The sequence below is a fragment of the Melanostigma gelatinosum genome (genome assembly GCF_949748355.1).
Source record: "Melanostigma gelatinosum genome assembly, chromosome: 12".
NCBI lineage: Eukaryota > Metazoa > Chordata > Actinopteri > Perciformes > Zoarcidae > Melanostigma > Melanostigma gelatinosum.
In genome coordinates this window covers 6,118,959-6,138,989 of record NC_136645.1, presented here as the reverse complement: position 1 = coordinate 6,138,989, position 20,031 = coordinate 6,118,959, and the positions used below count along the sequence as shown (strand labels likewise).

General features: G+C 42.4%; 1 protein-coding gene across 1 annotated transcript in view; it reads left to right on the top strand.

Annotated features, from left to right (window-relative positions):
* LOC306785526 (inactive phospholipase D5) overlaps positions 1–19,016 on the top strand; it is a 28,800-nt gene extending 9,784 nt beyond the window's left edge. Inside the window, exons 2-10 of the mRNA XM_079279944.1 lie at positions 11,098–11,234; positions 14,180–14,366; positions 14,965–15,073; positions 15,350–15,477; positions 16,703–16,900; positions 17,110–17,246; positions 17,375–17,540; positions 17,675–17,765; positions 18,272–19,016. Of these exons, the coding sequence (XP_079136070.1) occupies positions 11,098–11,234; positions 14,180–14,366; positions 14,965–15,073; positions 15,350–15,477; positions 16,703–16,900; positions 17,110–17,246; positions 17,375–17,540; positions 17,675–17,765; positions 18,272–18,789 (1,671 nt within the window). The 3' untranslated portion in view covers positions 18,790–19,016. The remainder of the gene's footprint in view (positions 1–11,097; positions 11,235–14,179; positions 14,367–14,964; positions 15,074–15,349; positions 15,478–16,702; positions 16,901–17,109; positions 17,247–17,374; positions 17,541–17,674; positions 17,766–18,271) is intronic.
* Positions 19,017–20,031: the final 1,015 nt, after the last annotated feature.

Sequence of the window (20,031 nt, the reverse complement as noted above, 5' to 3'; positions counted from 1 at the left end):
CCACGCCTCTCCTCTTGAACACGCTTGTTTACACTGCAGGTCGGAGTCCGGATTGGTTCCGGGTCAGAGCAGGCTGGCTCTGTGAGAGTTGTCTGCAGGGACACTTGTGATGCACTTCCTTCTGCTCTCCCTCTCTGGCAGTACAGTATCTGTTGTAACTCTCAATGAGAAACAACAAGTGGAAGACCCAACTGCACCGTTATGATGGAGAATACTTATACAGACAAATAAACAGACACATTGAATTGTGTATGAGGAACACGTGATTCATTCCCGGTGCAGATGGTGCCTCCATGTCTCCATTTAACAATTTACATTCAGCTACAGCGGCAACATAGACGTTTTTCCAATATTACTGTAAATCTATGCAAATCCTGATTATTCCTACAATTACCTTTATTATCTTCTACATTTATTGGGCTGGTTCATTTCGATCCCGCTACAGGTTAGAGTTATAGATTTAAGGTTGCAAAATAATTAGCTTGAAACACTATTATGTTATATACTTGGAAATACTTTATGCAGAAGAATGTGCTCTCTGAGTGCTTACTTGTATTGCTGCATTAACGTTGTCTCTAATGCATATGCACTATGGTGGCATACTGTCTGCGTGGAGTGTGTGTTCATGTGCATGACATAAATATAAATATACTGTATTTCTCCAAATCTGCCCTGTAGACTGATTCTATGCTGAGTGTGTCAGAAACTTGGCTGGTTCAGTGTTGCTTCACTGTGGGAGAATGCCTCACATTATCATACAGGCTCTGCTGGGAGTAAAATATGAAAATGCCCGTGTGGGTAAAAAGCAAATGCCTTGACATATTTCTGGAGCCAGCAGCTCCGCCCTGCTCACTATTGGACACACACACACACACACACACACACACACACACACACACACACACACACACTCTTCCTGAAACCACCGATTGTGCCCTCTGGCAGACACATTATCCGTCATCCTGTGCTAACAAGGGTTTAAGGCAAAACAAATAACACCTCTCAGAACATTACCAGATCTTAGCAGAGAACGCACAACGTCTGATTTATCGAAGCATTAATTATGGATGACCCTTTATTACATCAGACGTGTGGGGGGAGAGGAGAGGATGTTGACTGTTTTTCAGTCAGCGCTCGTCAGGGATTCAATCTTTGTGTTTTCTTTGATTAAACACTTGATTAATCACTTTCTTCAGAGCATAATATAATACATGCACATGTCTTAAATGTGTACGTTAATATGGATTAACTTGATACATTTGAGACGAGGGTGAGTTAAATTGCACTACGATGATAATACATCAGTATAATTGTACACATTTATCGCTGTTGTCTATGTGACAGATGGCATTGTTGTGAAACCAGTGGTATATATTTTTCTCAGCCACTCAGAGTCTGAGATGTGCATGTTTGTCCTTATTCATTGTGCTCTCAGTGCAGGCCTTTCAGCCCCATCCATGTCCCTGATAGTTCAGTGTTTTGTACAACTAAAGTGCGAGAGCTCATCTTTTTTAATGACTGCGACAGCTTCACTCTGCATCAATTCTCTTTGAGCTGCTGTAACAGTTGCATTTAGTTCACTTGAATTAAAGGGGAGATGCAACATGCAGAGAGATTATACGTTTGTGTTGTTATCTTGAAAGAGATGGTTCATGAAAACTGTGGCATTAGAGGTTAAGCTATTTAGATCTTTTACACAGCGGACATTTTGACCTGTCACATAACAACAATGGCTCTGTTGCATCCATTTTATGCTACTTTATACTTCTACTACACGACATTTCTGAAGCCAAAATTGTCCTTTTTATTTGTCACCATAAGTCACTACTTTTTCAGATTTAGATTATTAATACAAAAAAAGGAGAGATAAAATAACTTTATATATTATATATTAAAAGACAAATCTTCACCCTTTAAATGAAGTAGTGTTCAACATGAGTCATCTTTCACTCAAGTTAGATTTTCCACCACAGCCAGTCATCTTCCCTGTACAGGTCATTTCTAAAAACAAGAAGAAAAAAAAAGACCTTATAGTGCAGTGGGAGAGTCATTTTACACAACTCACTTTTTATTGGCTGAATCTGGATGAGACTCGGCAGAATGATGTGCAGGAGGTAACGTTTTTTTTTGTGGCAGTATTATCTATTATCAGTGCAGAAAACTCGAGACTTTGTGCTTTTAAAGTTCTCTCCCTGTCCTGGTCTCAACTCTGCAGTGAACTTCAAAGTGTCAGCTCATTACTGTGAGTACCAGCATCCCTGGTGCCTGTGTGAGGGGAAAGAAGGCTGACAGAGGGCCATGCACACAATAGAATTCCAGTCATACACTCCACTCCACTCAAGGCACAACTTCGCTCAAGCAAAAGCAACTATGAACATCTAACAGAACAGACAATAACAAAGTGCCAACTCCCTCCTCCTGCTAGTCTTCTTCAATACAGCATGATGTTCATTTAGTAAATGATGGTCCCATTTAGAGTCAAACAGACCATAAAACAGGGGATGTTTAGGGCGGGGCTACCTTGTGATAGACAGGTTGCTGCCACGCTGTTGTCCGGTCTGGGAGTTGTCTGTGTTTTCATCAACTTTTTTCAAAACACACTACCGGTAACGCTTTCACAGTGTGTTTTCAAGTCACTTGAAACGTCCACTTCTTATATACAGTCCATGCAACTGATACATTGTCAAAGAGCTGCTGCAGGGTTTCAATTTGAGTAGGAAAGACACACATACACACACACACACAAAAAAAAGCTACAAGCTACTGTATTCACAGAGTTCTGCATTGTGAAAAGTTGTATTGGCAACAAGACTCTGAAAAAGGTGACGGTGAAGAGTTGTTGCTGCAGCTTTATTTTTAGCTGCGCTGCAGATATTGTGCCGAAGCAACTTCTGGAGAGCAGTTCTCTTTGTGCCCAAGGTGATCACTTCATTTTGCTACAAAAATTTAAGAAAAACTGACTTTGACGCAGACAAAAAGAGTTCTGGTCCTGGATCGAGTTAAAGTTAAATTGAGTTGTGCTGTGTGTGCTTGTTTTCATGTGCATCTGTTAATGCACCCGTTTGGATCGTTTGATGTTATGAAGACATCTTTCTCATCAGCTTCTACAATCTAAACAGTTCCTTAAAAATTCAATGAAAGGACACACTGTTTTGATGATTGGTTGACTTAGATCCTGATTTTAAAGCTGCTGATAATGTTCTCACTCGGCCATCAAAAATCCAGTGGAAATAAACAAGAGAACTTGTTGTGAATCAATTCATGGCAGTCTCCCTCCTCCTCCCTCCTCCTCCCTCCTCCTCCCTCCTTCTCCCTCTCTCTGTCTTTCTTTGTTCGCTGCCATCGCGGTAATTTAGCCGAGGCCTGTGGCTTGTCAAGGGATCAACTCCAAGCAGCTCTCCTGGCAGAGCTTTAATGAAACACTTTTGGCTCTCAACTGATATGTGTGCTTGGCTGGTTATCAGTGTGTGTGTGTGTGTGTGTGTGTGTGTGTGTGTGTGTGTGTGTGTGTGTGTGTGTGTGTGTGTGTGTGTGTGTGTGTGTGTGTGTGTGTGTGTGTGTGTGTGTACGCTGTAAACCACCCTCTCTGTCTATACACACCAGCTGAGCCAGTGTAATTGAACATCCTGCTGATTCCACCACAAACGCATGGAGTCCCACACACACACACACACACACACACACATGCACAGGCACTGAAGTGTAGCTGGTAGTGATGTGGCAGGAAACGCCATCGAAGTGTGGAGGAAAATGCAGGGGTCTGCAACAACGTCTGCTTTTTAGTAAGACGAGAACGATGCGAGTACTTCCGTCAGCAAAAAGCACATATCTCACATATCGCTACACCAGCAGGAGCATATTGTCAGTGTGATATCATGATTTTATTATTGATAGGAGGGAGTATCAGGTCTGTGTCGAGAGTATAGAAGTTGTAAAGGAGGAGAGTTGACATGCTGACTCAGAGGGTTGTGTGTGGTGGAGGGAATAGGATCGGCAGAGAAGTGATAACAATGAATGTAATCTGTAGAACTCTTCTGAGCATAATTACAAACCGCTCTCCAAGGAAGAGAGAGCAGAATAAATGAAAATGTTGGTGGAATCGTCAAACACAGGGACAATGAAAAGCTGTTAAAAGATAAAAGGAAATGAAATGGAAGAAGTGATATAAAACCAGATAAAATGTCATATTCACAAAGGCATTCTTATTGTAAAGGAATGTGTGTATGATGGAGCACAGTGCAATCAGATATAACACAACACAACCAATTGAAGCTTTGCACTTTGCTCAAACCTCACGATGGAGGTTGAGTGGAGATTTGGCACAATCGAGTATACAACACACAGAGTATAACAGGTGCACAGAAGAATAAAAGCATACGTCTTCCACTCCACTCACAATCTGCAACAGCCAATGAAACACAGAGTGAATTCACAGACATCTATTGCACCTTTAATAACTGTAAAAAATATGTACATTAAATGAATCAATCAAGTAGCTGAAAATCCCTAGAATGCAAGACACCCGTCCAAGTCCAAATTAGAAATAATTCTCCAGATCAGCGTCTTAAAGAAAAATAAGTCATATATAAGATTTATTATTTAAAGCAGCCGTTTCCAGCTGTTTTAAGCCCTACAAACCCACTGTACTCAACCTGACACAGCAGTTTGTGACTAGCTGATGAACATAGTGAAGCATTTAGCAGCTTAGGAGGCAGACGTTTCCCTCGGTAGAGACCAAAAACAGAGAGAGAGAGAGAGAGAGAGAGAGAGAGAGAGAGAGAGAGAGAGAGAGAGAGAGAGAGAGAGAGAGAGAGCGGATATACGCCAGGCCTGAAATGAAGGATAATGTTGCTACATAACTGCTGCATGTGTAAATATAAATAAGCAACAAGTTTGCCAACTTAAAGGTGATGATATGACGATGTTGTGTTCACAACTAATTCTGCTGCTCCCAGGTGGTCAAAAAAGAACAGTTATTGCAGGTTTAATGAAGTTTTTGCTGAATTAAATATATAGCTTGTTTAGGAATCAGGCAGTTATAAAATGAAGTCTGCATGAGTTCACTTCAGTTAAATGATGTTATAATCAAAACTGAATCAGGGATGATTTGTTTCCATCTCTGTAACATACAGAGAACCAGGCAAAATAGAGAGGACTCTCCTGGGATGTACGTAAACTCTGAAAGGGACAAAAGAAGCAAACTCCTGACATGTCTTTTGCTCATTCTTATTGCTGACACAGCATTCAAGGAAAGATAAGTCTTTCCACCGTTTTCAACCCACTCAGTGCTGAATTTATATATCTATAGATTTATATCCTTACAGTGCCGGAGCTGACAAATGGAGGAATTTCAAGGAATTTCACTTCATCGAGAAATACACAGTATCGGAGTTCATCTCTGCTGGCCGAGAGCAGCGGCTGATTGTACAACAGTATAAAGGAGAAAGGTACTGCTGAGATGTGATTGCATTCACAAAGATTTAGAACTGCAGTGAGATCATTCGCATCATTATAAGCCACCTTGGAAACAAGAATATTGGCAGAGAGAACGGAAACCATTTTTCCGTGGTTTTGTCTAAGAATTGGTGAAAATGTTGGAATTTTTGTTGCATTAAGTTTCATCTCATCGAATATCTGACACACTTCAAAATGTGAGATTTTTCGTGCCATTTGTGCCGTTACAGGGACGAGGGATTTTGTGAAATGCTCGCCCTGTTTTGCAGTTTAACAACTTACATGTTGTCTCTTCTCTTCAGTTTTCCAGGCTGTACCCTCCTTCCTGTGGCTGCACCTGTCTTAAAGATGGATGGTGTTCCTGCTATATTGATTTGCTCCAATTATGTTGTGTGGATTTAGACGGACAGGGAAAAAGACAGAAATTGGAATGAAGCCAGGTCTTGTTTCTGTGAGCAAAAAGCTTTTTATCACATGTAGCTTTGTAGAGGCAGATACAGCGGAGAGAAGTGAATAATGTTGTAAGAATGTTTGTGTTCACATTTACCATAAGCAAATCCTAAAAAGAACAATGACACCATCAGCCTTTGACCATCAGCGCATCCATAGAAAACCTCAGACAGAAACGCTTTTGTCCGTAATAAAAATCTATTTTTATGCCTCGTAAGCAGAAGGCCATCTGGACCCTTGGGTGAATAACAATGTTTCTTTAATCACATCTGAGCTTGCCAGCTTTTAAAAAGCATCAAAATACAATGACAGTGTTTAATCAAAGTCAATTTTAGTGAATAAGTGGAAGAAAAAAAGTAAAGACAAGTTGTGAGCATCTTGTTGTCACTGTGAGGTTTAAAAACCAAGCTAGCTGCTAAGCTAAGGGTCTCCTGGCTGTGGGTCCATAAAAGACATTTCATTATTTAATGTTGTTGGAATGGAACACGGCATTTCTACTGATTCATCAAGTCAAAACTAAATAACCCCACGTCAACCTGTCCAACAACACAATGCCGAATCAAATGACTTATTTTAGAAAAGAGTTAGTATGGAAGAGCAGCAGCTGTCACTACTCTTGAGAATCACACTGGGGTTATTGTAATATACACACAAGTTAAGGTATTTATGATTACAAAGGTTTCGACCAAGAGTTTCCGTTCCACAGTTATCAACACAACAGTGAGCAGATCCCCAAATGCACGAGACTTGACAGAGCTGTCAAACAGACTGATAGTGGAACATTTTCAAAGACATGTCGGTCTGGGCCGCCAGCCATTACAGACCGAGCGCCAAGAATCTGGTCATCTATTTCTTTCTTTTATTTGACCAGTGGCGTCAAGCTCAGATGATCACTCCTTTTTAAAATGAACCAGAGATGGAAAAAGTGCAGTAGCCAGCCACACACACACACAACACTCAAACACTCACAGTACTGATCACCTGCATGTGAGTTTAGATGTAAACGCTAGAAGCGGCCACATTAGGACAACACTGTGTCATTTAATTAGTGATTATTTCATATGTATTACAAATGTAACACTCTGTGAAAAGAAGACGGGACATTAAATAATCGTCCAGACCAGACCCAGGAAGTATCATGTTATTGGTGGACAGCCAACTGCTGTCACTGCTTCCTCTCTCTTTAGAGTCAGTCCACCTTTACATCTTCAACATGTCCAAAGTTTTCTGTCCTAACATTTACATTTGAAAAATAAATAAATCATGAAGCAATTCTTATTGTCCATGAGCCAGCAGCGTAATGCCAGATCATCTGACAATCACACTTGAGCATAATAAAGAATCTATCCTTTGCTTTTGCAACTTTTCCATTTTAGGAATTAATATAATTTTGAGCTGAAAAAGCTTCGAGTGAATCCACTCTGCTGCAAAGCTTATGGTGTTCACATTCACCCGGCTCGGTTGTGTTACACCCATTTAACTTCATGTGAGTGTTGCTTGATCGTGATAAATTAGTTGATGGTAAAACTTGGTGCAGAAGCCAAGACTGCAGTTACACCGAGCATGCTTTGAGACGTGAAAGTGTACCGTGTGTGTGTGTGTGTGTGTGTGTGTGTGTGTGTGTTTCATCATGTTTTTCATCTGCAACCTCCAGATCCCTGCTGCGAAGCACAGACATGTTGAATAGTATGATGACACCTTAAGATGAAGAACCATAAAAGTGTGTTTTGTGTGTGTGTGTGTGTGTGTGTGGGTGTGTGTGTGTGTGTGTGTGTGTGTGTGTGTGTGTGTGTGTGTGTGTGGAAGAGACAGTGTACAGCTAGTCAAGATCAGCAGCAGTGTGAACTTTATACATCACCTGAAAGAAAATGTATTCATCCTGTCATGCCTCTGTCAATTAGAAAGTACCGGTCTGATGCTCAAGATGGACAAGCTACAATAGATCAACCTAAGCAATAAAACAAAGTGCATTCATGGTCTGTGCGACCACTGGCAGAGCCTCACGCCTCCTTGTCTCTCCAGAAACCAATGATGACGGTCGATAAACAGCAATAAATGCTCCGGGAAAATTAAAGTGTCATCATACATGTTAAGTAGCCTTTCAATCATTATATTTGTCTTGTCGCTTTAAAGCATTGAGTTCTGTTTCTTTTGTTCTGTTCGTAGAGATGCTTTTAAAAGATAAATGTCCACCACCTACTGAACGGTGCAAAACACGCAGCCTCTGAAGAAGCTATTGTTCTCTGACATCTACTGCTGATGTTTTGGACGGATGAAAGGTTTCCTCCAACAAAAGACGATTGTGTTTGTGCCAGAAATATCTCACAGCGTCACATCACATCATCCATGTTTGGCTCACTATCCAGAGGATTAGTCTCTTAGGGTGTTTTTTTCACATCCTGTATATTCACTTCAGGCTCAGGTACATGTAGCTGCTGCCCTCACTGAAAACACACACGCACGTAGCCATATATATCAATGAGATGCTAGTCACCGCCTCTTCAACAGTAAGTTTTAGGCATTCACTTTGACAGATTTTATTTCTTCATCCATTTGTGTGATGCGGAATAACCTTCGCCTGAGTGTCTCTGTCACAGCACGACAGCAATTCACTGTATCTGCAACACATTGATCACCTTCACACCACAAGACTCATCAACAGTTCATCAACAGTTCATCAACAGTTTATGAACTGTTTCCACACCTATCAACAAGGTGAGGAAAGAAAACTGCCTTTCCTTGCGGGATGAGCCAAAAACAGGACAGCGTGAGCACTGTTGCTCGTCACGAATTTGATGAAACGCTGGATGGATGTAGCTGAGCTGAAAATGAGGAATGGTGATGGAGAGATGAGGGAAAATGTGGCAGCACCAAGAGGTTTGCCAATATACACTCAACATCTCAAGAGTCCAGATAGCACAGAGACAAGATACCCACATACAGGGGTTGGTTGTTTTTATTGGTTTTTAGCTACAATCTCCATCCGATTCAGCGACAAAATCCCTTTCTCGTCTGCTTTTTCTTCTTCTTTCCCTTTCTTTTTTTCTCTTTCTTCTCTTCTCTCGTGCACGGATGGAAACTGGCTGCACTAAAAGCAACTGTCTCTTCAAACGCCAGCCATAAACTCATCCTGTCACCAGGCGATCTCTTGCTCTGCCCGACCTCCCAGCGTCCACACAACATCTGCAGCGCCCAGAGTGCTCGACAAATTAGACCAGGATGTGTTGCTCATTGTTTGTTGGTGTGATGCAAACTTCTCTTTCCCTCCGAGCAGCATGGCTCCTTGTTCTCACCATGTCGTTGGCAAAGAGGAAATGCTCATAAGAGGATAATTGGGCCGCTGTGCACTCAAGCTGTATGGGAAAATTTGAGTTTCCTCCTCGCTGTGGTGCCAGGTGCCATCCACCTTGCACAGCCATTTTGAGATTTTAAAACAGCCGTCTAGCAGTCTCACTAAATCATGGTATTCATGACTCTTTTTTTTTGTAACTCTCTCGAGGCAATCTTTGCCAGAAGACTGGAATTTCATACCATATGCTGCTGTAATTACGGTAACTGCCACTGTAAACAGCCAAAACGCCTCTCAAAGGCACCGGCACATGAAAATAAAGCACAAACGTTTGTACATGTTATCTTAGAAAAAGAGAGTGATTGATGATACCAGCTGGATGCTTCAGTGCTCAGTTTAAAGTGAGGAAGCAATATGGCAAGGAGAGTGTTTGACCATCAGCTATCCCAAAAAATACCTTGTTAAAGGATCAATGCGCGACATTTAGTGCATTGTCACCGCAGCAGCAGTTCACGCTTTTAGCACCAGTAGCCATGACCCGCCGTCTCAGGAGTTTGATTCTATCAAACGAACGAGTTGGTCGATCAGACAGTGGCTGCCCATAGGAATCAGGTTTAATACACACCAAGAAATAGAAAACACTATGTCCGACATCAGCTCAGGCAGATGGTTGTGAGGATGAGAGTGTGAAGCTAAACGTTCCTGCGAGTGTCTCTTTGGTCCACCGGGGACACTTCATTGACTGGCTGGTAGATTCATTGAATTCCCACATGGGAACCAATGGTCATGAATGACTTTAGCTCCAATAAACACGATAAAAATAGCCGGTGCTCTCAGAGGTCGCTGGCATATGAGATTTGTCTCCGAGGATAATGAGTCTGGCTGACTGTGCTAATGATCTGCTGTGTTCAAGGATAATTAGTCGTGGCTCTTCTGGCAGGTTTCAAAGGGATCAGGATACATTTGGTATTGTTTCACAAACAGTTGTTCTGTTGTGCAAATCTATTGTGCATATTGAAAGCATGAGTGAGGCTGCAATAGATACACCTACAGCACTGCGTTGCTTTCAATCCAGGGTTGATAACAATGTAAATGTTATATCACAAAATAAATACGACACTAATTATATGATAGATAGATACACATTTTACATATTTAAAACCACAATCTTGCCAAAGTGTCCCACAACTTTTGTGTGGTACAAGAATATCGAACTGACTTGATTGCCAGTGAACATATCTGCTGCCAGCCATTACGTTGCTTTCAAAACGTATTAGACAAAACCAATTAGCAGCGCTTCAACGTCATTTCCAGGACACAGGGTCTGTTCTATTCTCAGTCTGTGTAATACAGAAAATGAGATCTGGCTACCAGAGCCGTCTCATCACCACCAGAGAAGTGGAAATGTGTCAAAGTAAAAGGAAACAATGGCTTTGTGTAAAATAACCAGAACATAGTTTACCAGTTTCATTTATCTTCACATCCTCTTTCCTCTTATAAAACATGCTGACCCTTACTTTGGTCTTTGTCCAAATATCTAATGTTAATGTTTGTTTCTGTATCGATCGCTTTGCTTTGTGAGTCGCTGTCTTTCTCTGTCTCCCTCCTTGCTCTCTACTCTCTTCCTTCCCTCTTTACTTTCTCCTCATTTTCTTTATATGAAAGCCAGAACTTGCAGGCTCATACGTAGACCTTCATCTTTGTGTTAAATTCCCCTCTACATCATGTTATGACCTGCTGAGCTGTGCAGTCAATCAGCGGTTGTGTCAGCCAGAGCCGCCAGCTAATGGGAGCCAAGGTCTGGGCACTTTGGCCTTGTTCTTACAGTAGTGATGAAGAGAAGAAAACACAGCTTGCAAATCAATGCTGTTCTCCTTCTCCCTCTCTCGCTGTCTCTTTTGCAGTCTCAGCAGAAGTGCGTTGCGATCTTTGCCTTGGTGTGCTGCTTCGCCGTACTGGTGGTGCTGATTTTCTCTGCAGTGGACATTTGGGGCGAAGATGAAGACGGGATCACAGAGGAGAACTGTAGCAGGAACTGCAGGTGAGAACTGCAGAACCACAAACACACGATTCATTTTCAGTGGTTCCGAACGTTTGTCTTTTCGACACCTCGTCACAATTAACTTGTGGCCTTAATGGCGGATATTTAAAGCAGCTACGATGTGCAGAGCAAAGCAGTAGAGCAAATATATTGTAATACAGAAACCTTTTGAAACCATGGTTGACGTGACTTGGGACCATTGGTGCCAGTTGCTTCTATCAATTAAACCCACATTTCCTTGAAATCATTTGGCTCGCCTTGGCCTTGAACTTCAAGCTGTTAACTCATTCCAACAGCTTCCAATGCTTTACACTCTGATTGTTTTTTAGCTCCAGTTTCGAACCATAAATCAATCTCAGTCGGTGCCCTGTTGCAATCCGGCAGGTCTAACCCACTGTAACAAGATATTAACTGCAGCGTAGCGGCTGCAAACTCAACAGCAATTGCTTGCAATCATTTAGAGAGAGTATACTGTTGTCTCAAAGTAAGATATAGTACATGCCAAGTAGCACCAACACAAAACAAATCTGTGCTGCCTCAACCTGATCCTATACTGTAGCCTCCCTCGCTACGCTGAAATGATTACCAGGCTCTTCTGAAAGTTACTTCATACCAGACATTCGGCAATTTTCCTCCTATTTAAGTCTTAAGAATATGGATCCCAAGGAAAAAAAGCCTGAAAACCACTGCAGTATGTCTAGGTGGTCCAGAGTGAAACTGGCTGATCAGCAGTCATTTTCTCTGATACAGCATTACTTGCTCTCTTCTTCCTTTACGTGTTCCCCCTCCATTAGACTCCCAGTTTACCATTCAACCTCCAATTACTTCCCCCTCTCTCTGCCTCTTTTGTTTTGTCCGTGTCCGACCTCAGCAACACATGAGCCAGCTTTACTCGACATTCTCCAAAACTCTGCTTCACATAAGATGTTGACTGTCATTTCAATGAGGCGAGATCAGCATGTGATGAGCACAGAGGGTGTGACTCCTACAGTTTGACCTTTGGCCACTTTCCAAAACCTGACTTAGCTTTACTTTGTTCCAGGAATACATTTTCAAGCTGGGAGCTGGCGACCGGCCCCTCAATGGGATGCACGTACACTATCACCTGCAGCAAATGCTCTCACCACTGTGCCCTTGAGTGAAGCACTCGAAAGACACTGAGCGGTCACAGTTCAGCTGACCCTGTGCGCTGACTGGTCCGAGTGCTAAGATCCGTTTGGTATTATAGAGTCCTCGCCAGGGAGTCCGCCGGCACAGACTCCACTTTGTTCTACTGTCAGAAATATGACAAAAAAACACGACAACAATCGTTTGTGGACTGCCGGTTTGTAGCATTGAGTTTGTCATTTTTGGCCATTGCCATCTTGGACTTTGGCCGTCGCCATCTTGGTTTTTTTGCAACCAGAAGTGGCACAAGAGGATGGAGCTAAATACAACCCAAAAGCTGGATAAGATTTCATCACCTGAAAACAATTGAAGAAGGCTTACAGCTCACCTTTCAATCTAGTTTACATTGTATTGTTTTTAAATTGCAAACAAAATAACAGGGACATTATTTTGATGCATCATATCACGAGATGAAATAAATCAGTTATTTATTTTACCACTTCTTAGCGGTTATATTAGGTGTGCAGCACATGATCTTACCATGTGACATGCAGGTTCATTTGATTATACTGCTCCCCATCTGAGTATCTCCACTGCTTGACAACTATTTAGCAAAACAATACAATGGATGTTGGTCGATTAAAATAATAAAGTCATGTTTATTAAGACATATGTATCACTATAGACACCCTCTAACTCCATGCTCTGAGGAGCCAACAAACTAAATGTATTCTAAAATGCATCACCTCACGAGGAATTGAGTGAAGTCTTTTGCAGAAGTAGTTTTTATTTACATTTTTATTTCTCTTACAAAATCTAGCAGGCAGAAATCGATGTCTAAGCCAGATACAGAGAGCATGTGGAGCGTGACAATAGCCTGGTTCTGCGTGGCTGCAGATCTCGGGCTGCCACGGCTAATTCAGTCTGTTGACTCCAGCGCTAATGCCTCTGTCGCTTTCAGGCATTCTGGAGGAGCGAAATGGGAACTGGATGTACATTAGCTGAGCTCAGAGTCATGGTTGGCCAAATAACTTGACTTTACACCTTGGCAGAAAGTGCCGGGATATTCACAGGGATATATACAAAACCGTATACTGCAAAACAACTGTTTCACATCAATACACTTTTCAATTTGGTGGGACAGTTTTATGATAGAGAAAAATACATGACTGCACTGAAGCTTAAGGAGACAATCTCAAGGATGTATGTTTATTCTGTACGCCATGCAGTCACTGATTCCTTCAAACAGATTGATATAGCCTCCGTATATGAATTAATTATGCCTGCTGTAGTCTCTCATACTGCATCCTGATGATTACAGTAATGCACTGTGTGATAGCTTAGGGAGTAGTGTGCATGAGAAACCAACAAGAATACGGCAAAGATATGTCACTTCTCCCTGACGTGTAATTGAATCTGCACCGCTGACAACTCTGCCCATCAACCTTACATTATGCTCAGCCCCTGCAGAGGCAATCTGTACAATATTTAATGATGCTTGGTGGAATCAAAGGGCATGTGTGGCCAAGGAATCGTAATAACTCTCATTAAGCTAACGATCCGGAGGAAGGGTCCTGTTGGCTAATTTGTCAGTCGTATGACAGAAGGAAAATAACCTCATATTAGTGGCACCCACGCTCATAATAATTCTGCTGCAAATGCAAACAGATAATTGCTTTGTGAAAGAACACAAACCTCACATTCATTTCCTCAGCATTTTTTCCATTAACAGGTCTCTAAGGCTCAGCCTAATGATGCACTTTTGCAATTTTCTTTTGTGACGCAGGTCCTTTATTTAAAAACTAATTTACTTGTTATTTCTTTGTTATTTTCCTCAGAGTGGTGCTTGTGGAGAACATCCCAGAAGACATCTCCTTCTTAGACAATGGCACATCTAATCTCCCGCTCTTACTGGGGTTGTACGACTTGCTGGACCGAGCTATCCGGGTCGTGGAGATAGTTTCCCCGCTGTGGCTCCTCAACTCCTCCGATTATGAATCCAGCTTCCAGCCTGCTGCCAGACAGGTAAAACCAGAGCGAGCCTACAGACTTGACTCTGCAGAAGAAGTGGTGTTTATTTAGATTTTGTGTCTGTTTTACTTTTTCTCTGTCTGTTCTTCATGTCTTTGCCTCCTTTACATAATAATCAGTGGTATAAGAAGTACTACGATCTTTAACCTAAAGGGGATGTATCACAAAAAACTCACCTTTTCAGTGCTTGTGGACATACATTTGGGTATCTGGAGTGCCGACCAAAAATGTATGAAATATTACAACCCAAGGAGTATTTTTTGTGGGCTGCCTAGATCCGAAAATATACGTATGATTCAACAAGCAATTCATATTTATCTGCCCTTACCGTGTGACATGCAGGTTCATTTGATTATACTGCTCCCCATCTGAGTATCTCCACCCATGGCTTGACAACTATTTATCAAAACAAAAAAAGAAACGAGACATCACAGTTGCTGGGAGATGTAGCACAGAAATAGCACATAAATGACTGCTGATGGAGCCGCGATATCAAAGAACATCTGCAGTAAACAACACAAAAGAATCTGGTTTTGAACACGCAGCATGACTTTCATGTGACAGCAGATGTTCTGTGATGTGTTTCCCCCAGGGCAGGGCTCTGCTGTCCAGGCTGCAAGGCCTGAAAGCTAAAGGAATCCAGCTGAAGATCTCCAGCGGCATGATCGACTCGACTGAGCTCGGCATGCTCGCCAAACACAGTCAGCTCCCCCTCTCACTGTATTATACATTCTGTGTGTCTGTGTTCAAACATGACTGCTTCCTCTCCCTATTCTTCCTCCTCAGCTCTGTAAATCTCTCAGTCTCTTTCCATCTTTCCCTTCATCTGCCTTTGTCTGTCATTTTCTTATTGAACATTGTTTGTCTGTGGCCAGATCCTCCTTTATCCCTGTCCTTGTCTCACACTTCCTTTGTTTTCGTCTCTTTGTCTTTAACTTCCTAACGACCTCTGTTTCTCTCTCGCGCTCTAATTCTAGATGCTGAAGTCCACTATGTGAACACGACAGCGCTGATCAACGGCCACCTCCAATCCTCCTTCTGGGTGGTTGACAGGAGACATTTCTACATCGGCAGCGCCAGCATGGACTGGAGATCCCTTGCCACAGTAGCCAAGACCCACCAGCACACACATACTCACTTAAACATATGCATGCTCAGAGACATTTGACAAAATGCCACATCGCAGTCTCAGTCTTGTAAATTGTGAAGCGGCATTGTAACACGCACTTACACCCTTTGTTGTAATTTTGTATCGAATAGATTTACATGAGATTTAATTCCATAACAAGTTCTGCATCCCCTAATGTGCTTTGATGACGTCCTACTGGCTCAGACTCATCAGTGCAGCGTTTTATTTGAAGTTCCCAGCCCTCTCGTGCATATGGGTGTCCCTCTTGAAAACGGCATCATCTGAAATAATTCATAATAAGGTCATGATTGCTGATTAATTGATTAGGCAAATATATCCAGATTTTATTAACACATGTAATACATAAGTCCTTTACTTTGAATAATCATTTGAAATAGATGTTTACAGGTTCCTAAAGGTTGCATTTTTTTAGATTGTGTATTTCACTTTTTTGTCGATATATTAAAGGACTGAATCCTTTAATATATCGACAAACACATTGCTTAACATATGATTTATTCACTGACACCATACTACACATGCAAACTTGAGTTTGTACACGTTACGAAAGATTATATTTGTGCATAATTCAGTGTCTTCTTCTCAAAACGTGCTAGAGATGGGGGAGTGAATGGGTGTGAGTAGTGGGGGCATGTAAGGTGGGGCGGCATGCACAAATAGAAAGTGGCCATTCTTTTATCTTCTTCTTCAAAGCTGAGTTTCTTGCACAGTTCATTAAAATGCGGACCCAATTGTTCGGCAGCGCTATCTATCTTTAGACACCTGCAGATACAAAGGACATCGGTCTGTTTTGAGGCAGATGGAACAGCTTGTAAGGTAAGACCTTAGTATCTGGAATCGAAGCTTTATTTAGCTGAGAAAGACTGAAAATTGAGAAGAACAGAGAAGAAACGCTGTAGTGTCCTCTCAAACCCTGCTGCTGGCTGTGACAATGAGTGAAGTCCTGTAATGGGAGGCGACTTGGTGAGAATATGGCCTGACAAGGTGATGGTGCAGTGTGTTTGTGTGTTTAGGTGGAAGGATGTATAAAAGTGCTGAGGGAGTAAAAACAGGTTACGATTACTCGTAAAGAAGGAAATCGAATGACTGTAATGTTCAGGGTCATTAGAAAGGTGTTGACGTAAACGTGGGCTGTCCGTGTGCTCGTGGGGCTCTGACAGAGGTTGTGTTTGTTCTCCAGAGGAAGGAGCTGGGTGTGTTGGTGTCCGACTGCAGCTGTCTGGCTCTGGACCTCCACAAAGTGTTCAGCCTCTACTGGGGGCTCCAGTACAGAGACTTCATCCCCTCCTTCTGGTCCAAGCGCGTCTTTGCCCTCTTCAACAGGGACGTGCCACTGGAGCTCACTCTCAACAGCACAAAGGCTCAGGCCTACGTCTCTGTGAGTGACAGCTATAGCATTCGCTTGTTTTGTTGATTCGCTCAGGAAAGACCTGTGTTTTGACCTGATTGATACGTCAAGGATGAGGTTGATATGCCAACCCATAACGAGGCTGACTTCTTTGCAACCTTCGTCCTCACGTGTGACTGTCAGGATGAAATTTAAAAAATTTGTACACGACAAGCGCTTACTGTCTTTTCCTCTGACAGACCTCCCCGGATGATTTGATCCCCAAACATCGTACGAATGATCTTGAAGCCATTTCCAGGGTCATCCAGGAGGCCCGCCATTTCATATATATCTCCATCATCGATTACCTGCCCCTCTTCAACCGCAGCGCTCACAGGTTAGAGCCACTGTGCCGCTTTTGGAGTTGTTTCCCTTCGAATATCTTTGGATAGGCTTTTCTTTTTAATCAAAAGCTTGGATGCTTTGGTTCAAGTGATTAAACTCTGTGTTTGTATCCATGCCAAGGTACTGGTCCCGTATCGACGGTCTTATCCGGGAGGCTCTGATCCTGAGGAAGGTCCGGGTCCGTTTGCTGATAAGTTGCTGGGAAAAGACTCATCCACTTACTTTCAACTTCCTCTGGTCCCTGAGGAGTCTGTGCATGGAGCAGGCCAACTGCTCACTGGAAGCTGTAAGTACAAAGCCACTGCGTACTATTTTTAAATCTACAGATACGCTTTATCGATGCTCGATGCACCACTGACTGTGATCGTGTGTGTGTGGGTCTGTGTCTGTGTGTGTGTGTGTGTCTGTGTGTGTGTGTAGAAGTTCTTCAACCCCAGAGTGCAGAGGGACGGCAGTCTCCAGGGAATAAACCACAACAGGTTCATGGTGACGGATCGAGCCATTTATTTAGGTGAGCTCATCGACTAGACTTCATGACTGTGTCCTACATGTCTCACCTCATGCAGATCTCAACTACAAAGTGTTGCTTTTACATTAGTGCACATGTAGATTTACACTGTCATTAATTATAGTGAGCTTTACTGTTACTGATATCCTTATTTTTGAAGTTTGGAACGAGCCAGGCTAGCTGGTCTTTATGCTAAGCTAAGCTGATCACCCTCTGGCTCCAGCTCTTTGCTTTAACACACAGACACTAAAGAGGAATCTATCTTCTCATCATCTTCTCAACGTCTAACTCTCAGAAAGAAAGCAAAGTATTTCTCAAAATGGTCAGAGATTTCTATAAAAATGTATATTTTCAAGAAGTTGAAAACCCGGCGCTTTACAAAAGGGAATAGTCTTTGATTCAGTGTATTTATCCGCTGATATCCAAAAATATGATTCGCTCATGTTGGCACAGCTTGGTTTCTTAAGTGGTGTGGTCACTTCTTTGTTTCTTTCTCTGTGACCTGACAGGTAACCTGGACTGGGTGGGGCATGAGTTTACCTTTAATGCAGGAGCAGGCCTGGTGATCAGTCAGCCCGAGGGCTTCGAGGAGAGGAACTCTACGGTGGTGGAGCAGCTAAGAGCTACATTCGAGAGGGACTGGTTTTCACCTTACACCCAATTACTGCAGGCCAATAACATCCCCGTCTGCAACAAGCACCAGATCAACAGTGGACCAGTGCCCATCAGAGCGGGCCAGCACGATAACGGACCAGCACCAATGAGACACAACCACAAAGATGATGGACAGACGCCAGTTCAAACTAAGCACCATGACGACAGAACAAGCAATATTGGTCACCAAGGAAAGGCCAGTGGACTGGGGCCAAGTGTAGACAGTTACCAAGAGAGGGGACAAGTCAAAATGAGTCACCCTGACAGCAGACAGGTACAAGTCAAAAGTAATTACCGTGAAAATCGAATGGATCCACCCAGTCAGCCGGCTGAAAGCAGCGGCAGCAGAGAGATCTTCAACGGGTCCCTGTGACCATGAAGCATGATGATGAGAACTTCCAGTAACAATGGACTTAATACACTGGGTCTTTGTAGCATTCTATTGTTGCCATTTTGAAGACAACAAAAACTTTGAAGAGTTAAGTAGCATGTGGTTTGAAGGACTTGATCGTGTTCACGGAGGAACTCAGGAAGGAACGTAAACTCACCTGCAGTCTCGCACTTTTGATGGATTTCTTTTAAAGAATTAAAGAAACACTGATTAATACACTGTAATAATAACTTAGAAGCATTCTACTTATGTAATAACTTTTTGCTCATTGTTGAGATCTCTTAAGAAAAGGATCGACTGCCTAATTATGATATGTCACTTTAGCTGTTGTGTGGCAGTCATCTTTTATCACCCTTTAAAAGGGGGGAAAATGCCTGGAAGAATCACGACACTCACTGCACTCCGATTGGTTGTGGATACTTTGGCCTCATGTAGACCAAATCAATCCAAAACTATCAGTTATATAAACTGTTCATTTATTCCAATGTCAAATGGCATTAAAGAACAAGACAACCTTATGTGTACACATTAGGTTTTTATTGTTGTCACACTAAAAGCTGACAAGCATAACCATCGGTCCTGTAATGGATATAACCCCATAACTCATTTTGACTGGTGACCCACAGTTGAGGAGCTGGGGCTCTAAAAGGATTGATTAAATCATGTCCACCACGTCTGAATCTCAACACCAGAAGCACTGAACGACACAGACACAGACAGCGGTTACAAAATCCAGGACATGATGCGTCATTTATCGCCCCACAGCGCCATGTGTACATCAAGATGTTCTGTTTCATGGAGGTCATAATTGAATTAGATGACGCACCTATTCTGCGTCATCTGTTGCGTTTATTACAACAGATGACGTTTTTATTACATGACACCAAATGCACCGTGGCATGGAGTTTTTCAATCGGCAGCCGCCATTGAATAACTACAAGTATGTTTCCCTGGAGGAAGAGGGGCTATTGATCTGGTACGGCCCTTATAGAAAATAAATCCAGTTCTAATATACAAACCCAAGGAAAATGAGACGAATGCAATAGATATCTACAGTAGTCTTTCAAATGCACTCTTGTGACTTATTGAACAAACAGGGACCAGAGGGTCTCTGCTGTCAGCCAAATCAATACAATGCATTTTTAACAGAGCTTGACAGTTTCAGTTGCTGCAGTTTAACCTCAAGGACGTTGTTGCCTGTAATGTCTTGCCTGTTCCTGAACA